This window comes from Peromyscus maniculatus, chromosome 20 (assembly GCF_049852395.1).
Source record: "Peromyscus maniculatus bairdii isolate BWxNUB_F1_BW_parent chromosome 20, HU_Pman_BW_mat_3.1, whole genome shotgun sequence".
NCBI lineage: Eukaryota > Metazoa > Chordata > Mammalia > Rodentia > Cricetidae > Peromyscus > Peromyscus maniculatus.
In genome coordinates, this window is record NC_134871.1 from 34549238 (window position 1) to 34568954 (window position 19717).

The 19717-nt window shown below is 39.8% G+C and overlaps 1 protein-coding gene across 4 annotated transcripts in view; it reads right to left on the minus strand.

Annotated features, from left to right (window-relative positions):
- The window catches only part of Adcy8 (adenylate cyclase 8), a 218738-nt gene that overhangs the window by 80072 nt on the left and 118949 nt on the right, over window positions 1–19717 (minus strand). For all 4 annotated transcript variants that reach the window (XM_076555978.1, XM_006980305.4, XM_015998848.3 and 1 more), the window contains 2 exons: window positions 12933–13091; window positions 9298–9568 (listed from right to left, as the gene is read on the minus strand). In XM_076555978.1, coding sequence (XP_076412093.1) covers window positions 9298–9568; window positions 12933–13091 — 430 coding nt within the window. The remainder of the gene's footprint in view (window positions 1–9297; window positions 9569–12932; window positions 13092–19717) is intronic.

Sequence of the window (19717 nt, forward strand, 5' to 3'; positions counted from 1 at the left end):
AAGAAAATGCAGTTTATATCAATGTGCTGGTATGTACATATTTATAGATGTATGTATTTTCTTAATAGAAATTTGGGGAGAGTTTAAAGGTTATTAAAGCTTTAATCTCCTTCAAGAAGAGAATTACCTTTTGAGTTACTGATAAATGATTCATGTTTGGTGTTTTATATCTACTAGAATGATTTGTTCAGATACAATTGTATTATATATTGATCAATGTAGTGTGTGTGTGTGTGTGTGTGTGTGTGTGTGTGTGTGCATGTGTGTGTGTGACATGTATGGGGATGCCCATGGAGGCCTGATCCTCTAGAGCTTGAGTTACAGAGTTTGAAACAGGGCAAAATGGAGATGAGAAGAAATGACCTGGTAGGTTGAAAGTGTTTGGGGATTTGGCTGTGTCTCCTTTCTCTCACGGTAGCATTCTTGGTACACACTTCCCATCAGAATTGTCTGATCAATCTGGCTTCTCTGGGTTGCTATTGCTATCCTCACTGTTTGTTCCTGAGCTGATCTCTTAAAGAGTGTTTTTGCAGCGAAGTATTCCACAAATATGTACTTCTTGGTGGAAGCTATCACACACAAGATATGTGAAGCCTTACTGGACCTTAAGACTTAAATAGATCTTTTAAGACAGTTGAGTAGTTCTCAATTTGTAGATCATGACCCCCTTAGGAGTTGTTTAGTCAGATATTTACATAATGATTCATAACTGTAGCAAAATTATAGTTATGAAGTAGTAATGAAATAATTTTATGGTTGAGGGTCACCACAACCATGAGGAACTATTGTATTAAAAGGTCGCAGTGTTAAGAAAGCTGAGAATCACTGCTTTACGGTATTATAAGTGACATCACAATCACAGAGTAAGGGAGAGTGTTGGATCTAACACTTCACAACCTGGAATTCACAAGAGGAGTTTGGGGATCCTTTAGAAGTGGGGGAACTATTAAAAAGCTCTACCAGTCCTGTGTATTTTCCTGGGATATGCCACTGAAGTTTCATATTGAGGCCAAGTCAACTCAAACTAAGCAGTTATTGAATAGCCACTAAGAGGCTGTCCATGCCGACAAAAATATCTAGTATCTTTGCTTGGCTGGCACCCCAGGGCAATGAGACGTTTTTGATGTTGTAGAACAGTGATATTGGTAAGAGATGGCAGTTGAGACACACCACTGAAGAACTGGAGAAAATAACATTAGCAACCAGTGCAATTTTGTTTGGAAAGAAAAAAATCTCATAGATACAAATTTCACTGTGTCAAAACAATAGAAGCTATCCCTTATGAAGTAAGTTTGGGAACAATTGAATGAAGGTTAATGAAATTTTACAATGGATAGGATTAATCCAGGCATTGGAAAGTGGGTTTTGGGATCAATATAAAGTAAACCCCACTTTTCTTTCCCAAATTAGAAAATTTAGGCAGTGCAAAATTCAGGCATTTGCTGTTTATCTTCAGATCTTTTTCCCTATGTTTAAAACATTACATTCTGTCCAGGCCTGATGGTACAGGCCTGTAACCCCATCTACAGGAGGCTGAAGCAAGAAGATCACAACTTCAAGGCCAGTCTGGATGATAGAGTGTCTTAAGGCTAACTGGACCAACTTAGTGTGGCCTATCTCAAAAAAAAAAAAAAAAAAGCAACAGGGAGTTGAGGATGTAACTCAGTGGTTGAGTGTTTGCCTGGTATGTTGCAGGCTCTGGTTTCCATCACTGCTACTGTGAAACAAACAAAAACGAACAACTCCACTGTGTGATCACTCATTGATTCCAGTTTGTCAGGCCACAGCTGGCGACTTGCCAATACCAAGCTGATCCCTGAAGAAAGAAGAGGCCATTGGACTTGCTTTTTAAAAGTTCCCATCAGTAATGTCTGTAAAGTAACCACAGGCTGTATGTTGTCCATCTGCCAGCTTAAATAAAGGTTTCTAGACCCGTAATTCTGTTCAAGCCACGTCAATATATCTAACTTTATCTCTTTCACTTACATCTACCCCAGAACTTCAGGGAAAGGAAGGACAAGCAGTCAAAGTTAATGAGATCCAATTGTCTGTTTAATTCACTAAACACTCCACAAAAGCCTTCAAACCAACTTGCCTTTCTGAACAGAGTGAAAAACCAGACCCTCTAATGACTTCCAAGCTGAACTCAGCAGCTGTCTTCAGAGTTGAGCTCAAGGCAATCTGGGGTTGTACCACCAGGAAAAGCCATGTGACTGAAAGAGTATAGATTTAACTACAGGGAATTTCCTGAAGTCTTCCACATTCTCAGCACCAACACAATAGATATCTCATCCAGGGAACACCAAAACCCAATCTAACATTAAAACCATTCAAAACCAATTGCCTATGGAGAAAAATTTGCCTCTAATTTTCTCTATAATGAGATTAAAGATGAACAGTTTGATGATGAATAGAAATAGTAGACCCCAGGAAAGTATCTTCTTTTTTAATACCAGTGTCCAACATTTTGAGTGTTTTTGGTAGAAATGATTTGAAGTTAATTTCTGCGTAGGGAAAGATAATGACATGCTTTGGTTTGAGTCAATGGAAAGCTGGGCTAAGGGGGTAGATTTGTTTGTCCCTTCCTTGATGCCATGCTTTCTCATTCCTGGCATACTTCCTCCTGTAGATGTCACATTAAACATCACTTCCTTGGAAGGTCTTCCCTGATTCCCTCAGGTCAGTCTCCCCTTCTTCATGACACTGTGAGATAATCATAGCAATGCTCACACTGAGCCTGGTAATACATAAGAATCAGCCCTTAACCAAAAGCTCCTGACCAGGCAGCCTTCTCCATTTCTCGGTGCTCACACTCTCACCTCCCCTAGCCAAGTGCAGTTACTCAACAAATAGTTGATGAATGAATGGATAAGTGAGCATCTTGGTGGGTGAGACTTGCTCCTCTTGAATGTGACAACTAAAATGAGTTTGAACATAGCATGTTCCTGCCTTGTGGGCAATTATCTGCACAGAAAAGGGTCTGTTGTTTAGTTTGTAGGTTAATCTTTAGGAGTAGAAACAAGGAAAGGAATCAAATCCTAGGGATGAGACTTGATAAGAATACAATGATCATGTCAAAGAAGAATGTTGAAAGGAGGCAAAGTGTAAAGGTGTTTCAGATACTAATTGGGTATTTATGTTCATGCAATCAAAACTTAAGCTACACAGAATGCTAAGAGAGCAGTGTTTCACTCCCTAGTTGTGAAAGATTTTCACTGCAAATGTTTTACATTGTTTTAAGGTTACAGTTTCAACACAACATTTATGTTATTCCAAGATGACTGTGAATAGCAGGTGTCCTGTCACTTGCTAGTGAGTCATAGACTCCTTGGATTTGGAAGTGAGGATTCTGAAGAAGCCATAATTCACACAATACAGCCACAGATCCTGGCATTTGTCTGTGTTGATCAGAGGGAATGACTATTGGCTTAATCATTTCATCTCTGTCATTGTACGCATGCATATGCTGAGGTGTGGAAAGGAAGTGTGGCTACCCAAAGTGTGTTATTGACTTAGTAAGTTGCGAAACCAGGGCAGTCCTTTCATTCTACTGAGTTTCCATTTAAGCTCTTTTCATCAAGGGTCCTTTTCTGGACACATTTTGGGACCTGCAGAGATTTATCTGAAGATCTCAAGAGCTGGTTGGACCAGTTTGCCATGAGGAACTGTATGATCAGCCAGAGACCTATAGAAGATTTAAATCAGGAAAGCTATTAGGTGAGAATTCTTCCTATTCTTCCAAAAGATTTAGAGAACTGGTTTTAAGAAAACTCCCAGTGGGGTACACAGAAATCACAGCACCCTTTGGATGTTCCCGTCTCATCCCTGCCAGCCCAGCCAGCACCTCTCTCAACATTTTATTTTCTTTTGGTCTCAATATTATCCAGGCCAACTGGAACTAAACTGAATGCTTGCTTGAATATTTTGTCAATAGGTGGATACTCAAGTGATGAACAGCTAGCTACTTAGGTAAGGTAGAAGATTACATCTGGTTAGTTCCTAGCGTTATAGCAGAATATTCTAAATAGCTTTTGAGAGCCAGTGTCCCGTGTGTCTCAGAACACACACACACACACACACACACACACACACACACACACACACACACACAGAGAGAGAGAGAGAGAGAGAGAGAGAGAGAGAGAGAGAGAGAGAGAGAGAGAGAGAGATTCTAGGATTGACTGACTTGAAAATCAAAGTAGACAGTGGAAACTCTGAATAGACTTAGGATACTAAGGAGAAAGAGTAGTGGTATGATGGAATACATGGTTTTGGAGGTCACACCTAGCTTGATTCTAATTTCAGTTCTTTTTTTCTTTTTTGGTACATATCCTTCAGGAAGTTAATTGGGGTCTCAGAACCACAAACGCGCTTTTCTTATGTGTAAGTCTAGTGTCAAAGAAGTGATTATATAGGGCTGCTATGAGATTTCACTGTGCTAGTGACCTGTGAATATTTACCTTAACTGTTTTGGGAAGGTGGGCAGGGTCTTACTGTGATAGCCCTGGCTGTCCTGGAACTCACTCTGTAGACCAGGCTGGCTTCCAACTCAGAGATCCACTTGCATCTACCTCCCAAGTGCTGGGATAAAAGGTATACAGCACCACTGCCCATTTACATACATTCTAAACAGTGAAACCATCCTCTTTCTGTCTGTTGCATGGATTATAAAAATCACATTTCTATTTAGAGTCACCATGATGTACACATTAGCTTCAAGTTAACAATGTCTATCTGTTAAGTAGGAATGACTAATGTGTACTTTTGGTAGTACCAATAGTTGAATTTTTGTTGTTGTTTTTCTTTTTTTCTAAGTAAGCCTTTTAGGAGGCATGAGGAGTAATAGACTAATATGTGGAATCTCAGGCCATCCTGCATGTAAAATGGATGGGTGGGATGAAGGTGACCATCCTACACTCATGGAGAAAGTTCCCAGATTCCAAAAAGGATCCTCTCTCCTAAAAGCATAACTCTGTGTCTCCTGGCATCTTACTTGGCATAAAAACCCAGTTAAAGTTATTATTGTTCTTAACAAAAAATTTAACAGCAATGTAAAAGCTTCACCTTTGTCATCTTGTAAATTCGGAGCTTAAGATCCATTTTGTCTAAGTCCAACCCTTTCTACCTGTTAACCAGAAGGCAAGCTAAAGTCTAAATCAGATCACACCACTGCCCTGCTTACACCTCCACATCACTCCCCTGGGAATAAAATACAGACTGTACAAGCTTGAGAGACTAAGCTTTCAACTGTTTCCTCCTGGAGTCTATCTCTCCCCTATCCATCACGCTCTAGCCCTGAAGGCTTTCTATGACATACTATAGTGTTTCTTTCCTCAGAGATTTTGTGCTGTTTCTTCTGTAAAATACTTCTGTCCTGGCAAATTGTATTGAAGGTCCTTGTAGCACTCAGATGGAATCTTCAGGAATACTGTCACTGAAAATCAGCCCTGCAGAGAGTATATTTACTCCCTAGTTGTCACATATCCTTATTTTTTAAGTACCACTCACATTTATTTTTTGGTAAATCCCTGCATCCCCCAGGTCCCTGATATCTACATTCCTGAAAGACAAGGACCAGGCCTGTGCTTTCTAGTAGTGAATCTAGACTATTGACCTGATAAGTCATGGCAGTCATAGGAACTTAAACCTAGACAGAGATTTTAGACACTGCACCAGAAGAGCAAATGTAATACTTAGTATGAAACTAAAATATTATTTCAAACTCAGCTTTGTTTTTTTTCTGAGACTCCAATAACTTTGCCTTCAAATTGGTGCATATTCTCTAAAAATACTCAGTATGTCTCTTTTGGTCCACTGACTTCTACTTCTGTAGTCTTAAGTACTGGCAGTCCAGTTGTCTTCTGGTCTTACTACTTTTTTACACTTAGAGCATGGGAAGATCCAGTGGTGACTTATCCAATGCCCAGGAAGACCAGGCATGAAGACTCTGGGCAGAACATTTTCACATATCTGGATTCAGGGTGGCAGAGCACTGGTCCTCAGGATGCTTAAAACTAACATGTGTGTTAGCACCCAGCCAGGCCCAAGCAATCAATTTTAGTGAATCCGTGGATGGACATATAGGAGCAGAGAATATGCCCAACATCAACATGAAGCACACGGGGACTGGGAAACTCACCAGAGTCAGGGATTGCTCTTAGCAATTTCACTTGTTCTTCTAAGCCACTGGTAAATGACAAAAATTAAAAGGAGGGAGGGAGGAGGGTGACAGTTGAAGTTCTGAGAGTCTTGGGTTTCTGTCTCATCAACTATGACAATCAGGCTTCTGATTTTACCTTCTCACCAACTCTGTATCTTGCCAGTGACATTCTTTAATCTGGTTCCAATGGGTGGTTTTGACTTTCCATGTTATTGGAACAGTTGGCTACCTTTGATTTGTGGATGGTTCCTCACTTGCAAATGCTGAGCTTTCTGGGTTTCCATGACAGCATGCCCCCAGGTGGCTCCTGACTGCTTTGCTTCTTAGCTGCCTCCTTAAAGGAAGCATGTTTGCCTTCTGTAGAGTATTCTTCAAGGTCAGCTTTTCTCATTTCCCAACTTTGCCTCCTTTACCATTTCATTTGCCCGCTAAACAAACTAATCACATCATGTGATTTATCAGATAGTATCTTACTTTTGGATCAAATAATGTTGAGAAAAACAGATGTAATTTCTATTTTTCTGAAACATACAAAACACTGACTGAGTTTTTCTTTAAAATGTTTTTCTTTAATTCTTTCTTTCTCCTTTTCCCCTTAGAGTTGGCATTACAATAGATGCTCAATTAATCCCCCTTGACTGAATATGACGAACATCTGCTAAGGACAAACACAGAATATGACATAGCTATATAATGTCATTAAAAATAATTCTAAGCACATATTGTGAATCAATGGAAGCCAAAACATCTGGCCAATTTGGCTGGAAAATTCCCAATAAAGCATAAGTGTGGTTTATCTATATTCTGCAAACACTAGTTTGTCTGGGCTTGGTGGAACTGATTGGGTATTTTGGCACAGTGTAGGCTCAGCCAGACCAGTTTTGATCTCTTCCAGGGACATATTAAGTCTCTGAATTGAGCATATGGCTCACTGATTTCTAGAGTTAAGCATAAATATAAACTCTGAATGGTTATGATAATTTTAATCAGCTCAATCATTTCGAAGATGTTATTAGTGACACGTGCTTATTCCCAGAGATCATCACACATTTCCTGGCTCTTTAGTATTAAGACATCAACATAAATTGAAATTATTCACACAGAAGATGTGGTACAGATAGGTTTCATCTAAGCAAACCTCAGGCATTGTGCACAATCTGCAGTACAAATACATTGATTATTTTGACATTCTCTATAGTTACCATTTTATGTCATCAAAATTAGGAAATTCACAAAGAAATGTTTTCATTTTTCCTAAAAATTCTACCAGGTCAACCAGCCTTGAAATGAAACTACACATCTCCATTTCTCCTTTCTTGGTTCTCAGTTATTGGCAGCAAGGGCAGGAGCAACTGAGATTAGAACAACACGGAATTATTCTAGTTCCCTACAACTAGCTTGAATGGAGTTTTCAAAAAAGAAAGATAAAATCAAAACAGCTAGGAAAGAGAATTTAATATGAAGTTATTAAGGCATGTCAAGGTAAGGATGCACATATGGCCTTCTCTATAAAAACCAGCATCTGGGCTCCAGCTTGTACTAGGCAGAGGAAACAGAGGGGACACTTTCAGTTGTCCATGCATCTACTCCCAAAAGTACACATCCCATTCTTTAGTTTATTGGAGATTGTAACATGCATGTCAATTCAGGGGTGGAAAGAAGTCGGCACTGGAATCCTGATGACCTATGTAGGCATAACGCTATTTTGTGTGTAAACTAAATACTCACAAGAGAATAGTGTAGGTCTAAGGATAAACATTGCAAGGAATGCTGGGTCAGTTCAGTCTGCAGTTTTTCTTGGTGGAATCTGGCACAAGCATTGCTTCATAGCTCCTTCCCAAAAAACTGGAAGGGAATTCAAGTTAACCTGGCCTTACAGTGCCCCACCCTTCATCAAATTGTCAAGTGCAAAAGAAGAAAAAAAGTGAAGACTTTCAGCATTTAACCTGTTCTACTTTAAATGGCTTTTTAACAGATGCATGTCTCCAATCTAAGAACTAATGAGAAATGTTTAGGTCTTCAGGTATAAAAGATAAATCGCCATGGGACATGGTGGTACCTGACATTAATCCCAGCCCTCAGGAGGTACAGATAGGCAGATCTCTGTGAGTTTGAGGTTGGCCTTGTCTACACAGCCAACAGAGGCTACATAGTGAGATTCTGTCACAAAACAATAACAAAAACCCATCCTTTAATGTCTTCATAAAATCTGAATACTGTTTGATTTGGTCTATGTACTCCACAGCACTCTCAGCTTCTGTTTGGCTCGGGAACATGTCCGAAACAGATAGATCCTGGACATAGGGTTTTCCTATTTGTTTCTTTTAAAAACTGTGGTAGAATTAGACCATTTTACATAACTTTAACTGCGCTCTGTCTTGATGGATAAAGGGAAAATGCTCATCAGAGCTGGTACTTGGCTGGTGTTCTGAATGGGAGCTCCAGGATGACTTGTTTTCTCCACCTGGGTTCTGAGCCTGGTTAAATCTCATCTCTGCAGTGCCTCTCAGAGCTGGAGTGTCTCCTCAGGGTTAATGTGATACTGATATCTGAATAAACAATTTTAAAAATTAATTTTGATTATTAGTGATTTGTTCCTTATGTACTGATTTTGTAGCCATTCTGTCATATCAGAAGCAAATCCACAGGGTGGAAAACTAGAATCATAGGAGTGAGTGCTTCTGAAACTGCATGTTTCTCTAGAGCACGCACCCCAGTACCATCCAATGCTACCCTCCTATTTCCCCATCAAGGCTGCCTTCCTGACTTTGAATTTTAGAGGAAGACTGAGGACCACAGGCTAAAGGGGGCCATTCTCATATACGTAAGCATTTTTAATGACATTGAACTTTTTCTATATGAGCTTTTTTTTTTGGATAGATACAATTCTGCTTCACAGGGCATTTATCTTTAGCATCAAAAACATAAGAGGGTGTCAGGAACGTGGTATTTCTGCCCTTTCCTGAAATTGTGCACATAGGTTAATTCTGTCCTGAGGAAATTTGTTTGATCATTTTCAATTATGGTGCTCAGTAGAGAAAAGGTTAAAGATGAATTGCTTTCCTCTGAGGCTGTTGGTTAGAGATGCACTCAGGCATGCACTTGTTGCTAACTGGAAGAAGGAAGAAAGGACTTACATTCTGTTTGCCCACTATGTTGTCAAAAGGCAGTTCTGGGCTCCAGGATCCTTCTGTGAATGTTGCCCCACTGTTTCTCCTGTCCGAGGAGCTCACTGACTCCTTGACTATGTCTTCAGGCAAGGATAGCAAACTCTCTTCAGGCTGCTTAATCAAATAGGTCTCTATATTATGCTTCCTCAAGAATTCATTCCTCTCTTTACCGTGGCCCTCTTCCACATTATAGTCACCATTGAGGCAATCCAGTGTGGCTTTGGAAATGTGAATTCTCCTGTGTGTAGAGAGAAGGGATCATTATAATTTATCATGCTGCCCAATTAGGGCTGTACATAGGACACTGCAACAACACATTCTTGAGGACAAATTTGGCCCCCCAGAAGTATAGGGAAAAACAAAGATGAAGCCAGAAACCCTTCATCTTAGGGCACTATAGCCTCACACAGACGGCGCTGTGTGATCCCTATGAAGAACATCCTTTGGCTTTTTCTGTTACTTTCAGCACTCCCTATGAGTCAGTGATTTCTTTCAACGGTGTTGGCTATCCTGGAAACACAAATGATGGGGGTGCTTTTGAATTCCAGTTATAAGTATATTTTCTTACAGCATGGCTCCCTTTATGTCTCAGAGATTGCCCCAACACTTTACATTTTATATATCAGCACCTTGTTTCTCCAACTTGTTTACAAGGTGCAGTTCTGTATGTGCACAGGGTTATATGGATCATCATTTTTTAGAAAAGTACTGGAAGATGTGATTTCCCCTCTAACGTATATCCAAAGGAGCATAGAGTAACATGGAACCCTCAAGCTGGTAACGGTCAAGGCTCATTCACAAACTAAGTAACTCATGTAGCTCACAATCCAAGTTTCTTTTTTTTCTTTTTTTTAAATGAAATAATATGTGGCTTGATTAGGATCAAACTTGATTTGTGGAAGCCTCAGGCTGTAATTCCTTGTTTGGAAGGGAGATACTTTCTCTTCTCGCAACTGTTTGAGTCAGATAACTACTGTGTTGTACTGTGGTATGGGAAGAATAGCAAAGGAATTATGATGGAGGGCTTTTTTTCTTGATGGCTGGGTTTCTACTCTAACTCGTCTGTTTGCTAGCTAGAAGACTCGGAGGAAAATGACTTAACTTTTCTGAGTCTCTTTGTCACCCACAAACATGGCAAAGGTAACAGACCCACCTCATAATGTCATTGTGGGTATGCAAGAGCTGATTTGTGTAAAGTAGTCAAAACACTATACAGAACAAAACTGCAGCAATGAAAACACACACTTTAAATTGTTCAGAATATTCTTAAAAATGCCACTGTGATCTCTCTGTGGTATATCCCAGGCTTCCTTAAGGCTCACAGGAGACAGTTTGACATCTGAATGTGGCCTCTGTCCCTGATTCTGCCATTCAGAGCACACTGTCAGACGTGCCTTCAGTATTGGCCCCCATGCTGTCTGCAGCCATTCAAGCCACTGTCATTTCTCTCAATTCACCATGTGATTGCATGCTTTGCTAAATGTGTCCTACTTCCAGATTTAACTTAACAGTTTGTTAAAGCCGACTCTGTGCTCCTCTGAGTAAATGGAGGAATAAAGTGGATGCATAATTCTCTGCCTGGGTTTTGTGATTCCGGAAGCAATATATTCAAATAAACAATGAACAGTTCTTTCACTTTTAAGTTTAGGGGTTTTTAAGAATGCATTGTGCTTTCGGTATGTCCTCTACTGCCTCCTCTGACCATTTAACCTATCTGTCAAATTCCTGCCTTCTGGGAAGAATGGTTCATTGCAGAAACAAACAAAACCTCAGATGGTGCATTTCTGCCCATTTAGGGCACATTCTCCACATCTTCCAAATGTATCGATTTCAAGACCGAGATAATCAAGCAAATGTATGAAAGCAGCCTGGGTTCTCTTGAGACACCTGCTAGATAAATCCAAAATGTTTCCATGGTATTTTACCTTGAAGCACAGAAACTCATATTCCACAAGGCAGGAGCCCTGAGCTGCTCTTTAAAATCAAGTTAAGATTTAAACAGTAGAGGATACTGCCTTTTTCTCTTAGGAAAAATGATGTAACTATGAGGATTTTGCAAAGTCTGATGGCTGATTTCCTTTTTAAAATAACCATACTAAATACCTACTTCCCTGGGCATTTCATCTGGATGCTACATTGTATCAATCTGCTCTGTGTTCAGGGGAACTGATGCTTGCCTACATTAAGTGAGTACTATGTTTTTAGTAGATAAAGGGATCTTTGCCTTAGTTTAATACCAATTATTCTATCAAAGTTCTGATCAGGATACATTGGGATGCTTTTTGATAAAAACTAGGATTCTGATGTTTACTTTAGGAAGTCTTTGCCCCTAATCTGAGCTTTGAAGTGAAGCCTTTTCAGAGATGATGGTCCAGTGACTTCTTTTCCCTCTAAGGACTTGAATCTGTGCTCAGAGAATATTATTCTCATGTGTTGCCTGTCAGCTAAACCTGACATTTTCTTGTAATATAATCATGATAGTTATGATAGTAAATAAAATCTAACAGTCGTGTAGTATTTTCCTTACCTAAATACTATCTTTTGCCGCCAAAGATTTGTTTGCCATCATGAATTTAATCACGTGATTTGATTCCTCCCATAGCCTTAGTTAACACACATTCCCCCCTACCCCTCCCTTTCTCTCTTTCCTCTTATCTCTTTTGTCTCTTCCTCTTTTCTTTCATCCCCCCCTTTGGTTTTTATTTCTCCTCCTGCAGGTGTTAAGAATGGCCCAGGACAATGGATGTACACTGCTCCTTCATGTGTTATGTGTTAGGCAGAGACAGGTACACTGCCCTATTATGATAGCAGTGTTAGATAGAGATGGGACATCTGAAAATTTAGCTACTATAAGCACAGCCATAATTAGAGTCTCCTGAACATGGAGGAAAGATTTAATATATGTTGTTTCACTTGACAAAAAGCTCAAGAACAGTAGTCTTTGTATAATGTGGAAACCAGCTGTATCACTGTCACCAAGACACTTGCTAGAAAGGTATATTGCTCAGGCTCCTCCCCAGACACACTGATTTAAAAATTCTGAGTGTGAAACTCCAATATCTGGGTACCACTTTAGTTCTGCTTTCCAGGACACTACTGTATCTGGAGGTTCAGTATCAACCAGTCTTGCCAACCAGAGTTGGAATGCAGATGAGTTTTCAAAGAAAGCAATGAATTTTTGGAATAGAGCCCAGTCATGTAGACATTGGCGGTCAACAGGTTTTAATCTTGGCTGCTCATTACAATTGATTTAAAAACTTAAAATTGATACTGTAAAGACTCCACTTTAGATGAACCAACGTAAGTTCTGGTCATGAGTATTTTATAATGACGTGATTCGAATATGTAGCCAAGTCAAAGAACCAATACTTTGCAGGACAGAGACATGAGCACCTCATCAGCCTCATTGGCTCATCATTTTTGTCATTTCTGGGGTGTTTTCTTAGAATTTTCAGGCTAGTACTGTATGTGGCGTTAATAGTTGACCTCCTCCTGAATAACCGCTTCCTAGAGTTCTATCTTCAACTATGTACACAGAAAATCTAGCATCACAAAGTTAGACAATGAAAAAGTTAGGCAAGAAAAGGCTTGGCTTTGCTTACCCAGGGATCCCTCCAGATTCGAGTTTATTTGCAATGTCCACATCCCAAGACCAGACATCAAACTGCCATTTTCTCAGGCCCAACACACCACATAGCACGGAGCCTGAATGGATTCCAATTCGCATGTCAACATCATGCTTTGTTCTGGATCTCACATACCTGTTGACAGATGAATGGAGACAGACTAATTAGGCCAAAATGACCATCACTGGACTGAGAGGACAGAACCATAACTATCTACTCCATAAATTTATCTCTTACTTATTCAAATGTCACTTCTTCCATGAAACTTTCTTGGTTCCCCAATTACTGGAAGGACGCTGTTCTTTTCTGAAAGTCCTTAGATTTTTGAGCCATCTTAATTCTTTTTTTTAAACCTACTCTCAAAACTTATCTTGTCACCTTTGTTTCTGGAAATGACACCAACAATTTTTGTACCCAACTGTGAATAAACTTGGGGTAGATTGTTAGCACTGTACTTCAGTGCATGTTCTATTTCAGAAAAAAAAATATGGCTTTCTTCTCATTAGGTCTCTGTGAACATTGTCCTTCAATCAAGTCTCATACAGATTCTGGGATCCTCATTTCTGCTGTTGGATATAGCTTCCAACTATTCCTTACAAATACAAAGATGATTTAATCACCCCATTATTTCTTGATCAAAACCCTTCCTTTCCCTTTTACTCCTTAAAGCAATAGCCTCTGAAATACAGGATTCACAATTTAAGACCCATCTAGTGCACTTACAGAGAGTCGGGAAAGATGTTGGACTTCCATACAATGCTTGTAGGTCTTAACCTTGAAAGGGCTTACTAAGATTCAATTTTAGCACTGAACAGTTGTCTTTTGTGGATATTGAAGAATCATCCTGAGCAAAGAGGATGATGCTGCCAGGATAGGACTTTCTCTAGGTACAAGTGTTCATCTCTTTTTTATTCTCAGAGCATTCCAGACAATTCTAGTTTATGGATAAAAGATATTTCTGTAGATTTTCAAATGGTAGCATATGATATTTCAAAAGAATATAACTTGAAAATTTTCATTGCTATAAAAATATAATAGTTATTTTCTTTAAAAAAATACTTAAAAGAGTTGTCAAAGGTGATGGTTTTTTATTTTTCTTTGGTTAAAAGACAAATGCTTCAAGCTTTCTTATTTTTCTGTGGTTAAGATATTGTTGTTAATAATCCCTCTTGGAAATATTTGAGAAAGGCCATCTTGATTTGCTACTTCAAACTAAAGCTGATGGCTTAGGAATGAGAGAGAGAGAGAGAGAGAGAGAGAGAGAGAGAGAGAGAGAGAGAGAGAGAGAGAGAGATAGAAACTAATTTTTTAAATGAATCCATTGCTCTGAAGAGAACATTTGACAGTGGAAGTTTGAAAATGTTTCCATGTTTTCAGGAATCTTCTGGTCAAACTCAAGCTATATAATTTATCAAAATCTTTGCTCTGAATATCTGCAACTTGGCTTGAAATGATATTCAAAATAAGGAGTTTTGGTGGTAAAATGTGAGCCCATTTACTAATGACATAAAAATGATGCATTGTCTTCTAAGGAGGTTGTAGGAATAACTGACAGATATCAAGGTAGAAGAAAATTTACCAGACAGACTTATGCAGTGCTTTGTTATAACTTATTAATGCCATGACAGCCAAGGGTATGAGTCTGTGAGACCTGCCTACCTCTGTGAGATACAGATGTAGCTCTGATAGCCTTTAAAGCTGGGTGTAAAAATAATTAAACTTGGAACCTGACTTTGGCCTTAGGGTGCTACAGATTATATGGGATCTGAATGACGATGGTTTGGCTTAACAGGTTTTATTATTATTATTATTATTATTATTATTATTATTATTATTATTATTTACTTAATGGTAATACACATTTCTTTTTGTTCATTAGAAGCCTCACTTTGAGTTCTGAGTTTCAATATTTACTTCTGGGTCAGGGACATGTACTAGCACAATCCCTTCTATGTTAGGCACAGGCAACAAGAAGCAGACTGAACTCAACCATGTGCTTACAACAGTAACCAGCTAATCCTCAATGGTGTAAAACAACCATGGAATCTGGCAGATGAGGAGTTTGAAATGCATTTTGTGTGTTTATTTTTTAATTTTATAATTTAATTTAATTTTACATATCAGCCATGTATTCCCCTGTCCTCCCTCCTCCCGCCCCCCTCCCTACCCTCCCCCTAATCTACCCCCATTCCCATCTCCTCCAGGGCAAGGACTCCCATGGGGATTCAGTTCAGCCTGGTATATTCAGTAGAGGCAGGTCCAGTTCCCTCCTACCTTCACCCAGGCTGAGCAAAGTGTCCCAGCATAGGCCCCAGGCTCCAAAAAGCCAGCTCATGCACTAAGAACAGGTCTCCGCCCCACTGCCTGGGGGCCCCCCAAACAGTTCAAGCTAATCTTCTGTCTTACTTATCCAGAGGGCCTGATCTAGTTGGGGGCTCCTCAAGCTATTGGTTCATAGTTCATGTGTTTCCACTAGTTTGCCTATTTGTCCCTGTGCTTTTTCCAATCATGGTCTCAACATCTCTTGCTCATACAATCCCTCTTCTCTCTCACCAATTGGACTCCCGGAGCTCCACCTGGGGCCTGGTGGTGGATCTCTGCATCTGCTTCCATCAGTCATTGGATGAGAGTTCTAACATGACAATTAGGGTGTTTGGCTATCCGATCACCAGAGTAGGTCAGTTCGGGCTTTCTCTCGACCACTGCCAGTGGTCTATTTTGGAGGCATCTTTGTGGATTTCTGGGGACCTCTCTAGCACTTTGCTTCTTCCTATACCCATGGGGTCTTCATTTATCATGGTCTCTCTTTCCTTGTTCTCCCTCTCAGTTCTTGATCCAGCTGGGATCTCCTGCTCTGCTAAGCTCTCTTTCCCCTGATCCTTGCCCTTCATCAACCCCCCTCACGACCAGTTTTCTCATGTAGATCTCATCCATTTCTCTGTCATTGGGCAATCCCTGTGTCTTTCTTAGGGTCCTCTTTACTAGGTAGCCTCCCTGAAATGCATTTTCAATTTATTATATTTTCAGGGTTTCTGAAGATGTAACCCTATTCTAGTCTGAGTGGAATTGGATTAAAAACTTGAACATTTTATGTTCAAATTCACTGCTCTCACTAAAAATTGGGAAAACAAAATATTTTGAGTTGTAAACATGTTTAAAAGTATTATTCATTTAGTGTTGCTCGTACGTGTTTAGAGCTGGTTAGCCTATCAGAAGAGTTTTGTCTCTAATGAGAACACTTTTTTCTCTCTCAACAAGTGTTAAATGCCTGTCACTCTTCATTTAAATTGATACATCTACAACATCACTTGTATACCCAAGGCTATGGAACATTGCATAACGGGGCGGGGGGGGGCTGTCAGATAGTAAGAGGCAGGGACAAGGATGGAAAGTCTGTCGTGAAATAGAGTTTCTTAACCGTGATCCTTGAATCAGGACAAGGAATGGTTCCTTTCCTTTTTCCACTGTCCCATAACAAATATGAATTGAGAGTGAAAAAAAGAATCTGCTATTCAAACCACAGAGCTGTTGGGAGATATTTGTTATTGTTCCATCTGGAGAAAAATCTACCATAGCCAGGATTTTGGTTTTGGAAGAGTGAGTTTATTAAGCATGTAGCAAGCATAAGTAAAAGACGAAATAGCAAGAAGCAGTTAGATGAAACCGTCATATTGAGTGCTTGCAACACCCAGAGAAATAAATCCCTTTAAGGCAGTCAGCTGCAGCTCCCAGTTGATAATGCTGGGCAGAACAGGGAGAGTTCCCTCCAGATAAGGCTTTGGAGTAAAAGAACAAATAACAATCAGCACATAGGCAGCAAAATATCATTAAACTGGGTGCTTATAACATCTAGCAAAAATGACTGGGGAATTCCTGTTGAAACTGCCAAGCTATAGTTTCCAATAGAGGATTTCTGAGCAAAACAGAGACTTCTCTCCACATCCAAGCTTCCCACATTATGCTCCCACAGCAGATATACCTCTCAGACATTCCTATTCTTAAGGTTGCAATGTTGTTTGAATACCCTCAGCTGTTGGTTGTCCTCCTTCTTCCTTGTAACAGGGTCAGGCACCCAGCCTGCTCCTGGACAAGAGGTCTCAGTGGACATTTTTGATAAACACACTGAGGTCTGAGACAACAGGTTCTGCCTCTTGTTCTTGGAGTAAGATCTCAACAAGTACAAACAAACATTGCACAACCATTTAACCAACATAATATATATCACACTTATTTCAGCATAAATTATACTATCCTGGCTGATCAACCATCTGTCCATATTTACATCTTTCTAATTACATATTATCACTATGCCTTAAGGGTTAGTATCATGTACTCTAATGCCAATCTATTGAGTTGGCATCTTACTCTGCCCATCACTGGCTACATTCCTTGAGAAATGTTACTCCTTTGTCCTGCATCTCTAAGATGTGAATAATAACAGTATTTTCAAGATTAAATTAGAGAGGGAGGGAGGGAGAGAGAAACTGTGTACTTGGAATACTAAGGACAACTTGGTTTTTAATTGCAGATGAAGGAAAGTAAGTGGATTTTCATGTAGCCACAGAGCTGATAAGCAGGATTCCAGCACTGAACTAGCACTGTAGAGACTCTGCAAGAAAGTACAATGCCTTCCTGGTATGACCACCTGGGAAGATAACCTAGGCTGACCTAGAGGCTCAGTGATTGTAAAATGAGGCTGTGTCTGCATTGTTGTGAGTCCCAAGAGGGATAACAGATGTTAAAATGATTTGCCAATGAATATGAGGGAGTATTATACAGCACACTGTGCTAATGTCATTAGGTAATTATCACTATGCAGGAATGCACTGAAGTGTCTTAATGAAAAGAGAGATTTTTCATTTTCTTCTACAAGATGAAAGTCATAAGGACACTTAATATTTCCTTACTGCATTCCTTCTATTTTGTTCTGTCTGGGATTTGATTTAAATAAAGCTGAGAATAAAACTATGTAGAAGTAATGAATAATGCACAGCATAGATCCTCTTTACAAAGATCCATCAATACAGAGTTTCAAGACCAGCTCTTGATGGAGGTCTGTGGGTCTTCTCAGAGTTAAAAAGGAAATTGGGGACAGCACTTGCTCAGCTCTTTCATAGAGGAATCCAGGGGTGTTGTGCTGTGTGCAGTAAGCCATAATGAAGAGACAATGAGCACAGATCTCCTGCATCATCAACACCATCATCCTATGCCTTCTCCAATGACTTGAGGCTCCTGAAGGCGGGCACTTTTCAGGTTTAGTTAGTATAGTACTTAGCACATATGAATCATCCATGCTCAGAAGTGCTTATTGCCTCATGGACACAGCTTACTGGCTTTCTTGCTTCCCAAACCTGTGGCTGTCTCAAGAGGAATCTAAGAGTCCAGAGGAACTGCTGAGGTATCTTAGGCCTGACTAGCTAGGAGAGGGTGTGGTGCTCCAAATCTGCTCCCTTCTGTTAGAGCATTATGGAGTCTATTCCTCATGTTAGGCTTCCATTTAAGACTTATATTCTTCTTAGAAGATTTATTTATTTATTATGTATACAGTGCTCTATCTGCATGTATGCTTGCAGGTCAGAAGAGAACACCAGATCTCATTATAGATGGTTGTGAGCCACCATGTGACTGCTGGGAATTGAACTCAGGGCCTCTGGAAGAGCAGTCAGTGCTCTTAACCTCTGAGCCATCTCTCCAGCCCTTAAGACTTATTTTAAATAAGAACCCTCTTAATAATAGCTATTATTACTATTTGACAGTTCCATGGACAAATAATGTGACAATCAACAAGCAGACTACTGAGGACATTCCTTGTGATTGAACTATCCAGAGAAAACTGTACAGTTGTATGGTAACAGATAAAGCCTCAGAATGTTCTTTTCTATTGAAGTACTTCCAATGATTCCCTTTCAAAGAGATTAGTCAATCTGTAGAAGTTGCTGGCAGTATGACAAGAATGGTGTGGCAGTTATTGATTAGTAAATTGAACTCTCTCTACTACTAAACAAATGGTTGCATGAAGACACTAACTTGGGCAAAGCATCCCTTATTCCTCTGGCATGAAGAACATCACTTCCTTGGGTTTGGGATAGACATTGAACTTCCATCAGCCCAAGTGCTTCTTCAGTCCTGCTGAGAGGCATGGACTACACACTGTAGCTGAAGTCACACTTTTCTACCTACTAGCTGTGGGTCTTAGGATAGTGCTGCTAATCTTTGAGTTTGTTTTTACAAATATAATAGAAAGGAGGATGAGGTCTTTACAGAGCTGTAAAGATGGTTCATAATCCATGTGGAGGGAATGTTTAGCCTGGTTCATGCTGAACACTCAGTATTAGCTACTAATTAATCTAAAGGATACCAGTTCTCTAAAGGATGCTTATGGTCAGACCAATACGAAGTTATGAATTCATGACTCTAGTCACTCCTTCCTGCTAAAATGATGTCCGCTTTCCCTCTACTCATGTCAGAAGAGCTTCAGTCAACTTAGCTAAACTGTCAACTGGACAGAGCTACATATAGTACTAAGATCTGACTAGAGTCCAGGTGCTCAGGAGAAAGAGTGCCTTTAATTCTCCAGATAAAGAGAAAAGCTCATTATGGAGGAGAGCTGCATTTGCTGAGGGCTTTGTCCAGATGTGGAATCTTAAAAGTGATCTCATGTCATTACCAGCAGCATTCTATAAATGATGAAAATGAACCTCAAGAAGTATGCCGTGGGGCCAGTAGGTGAGAGACTTGTGGGCAGGCAGCACCACTACTGC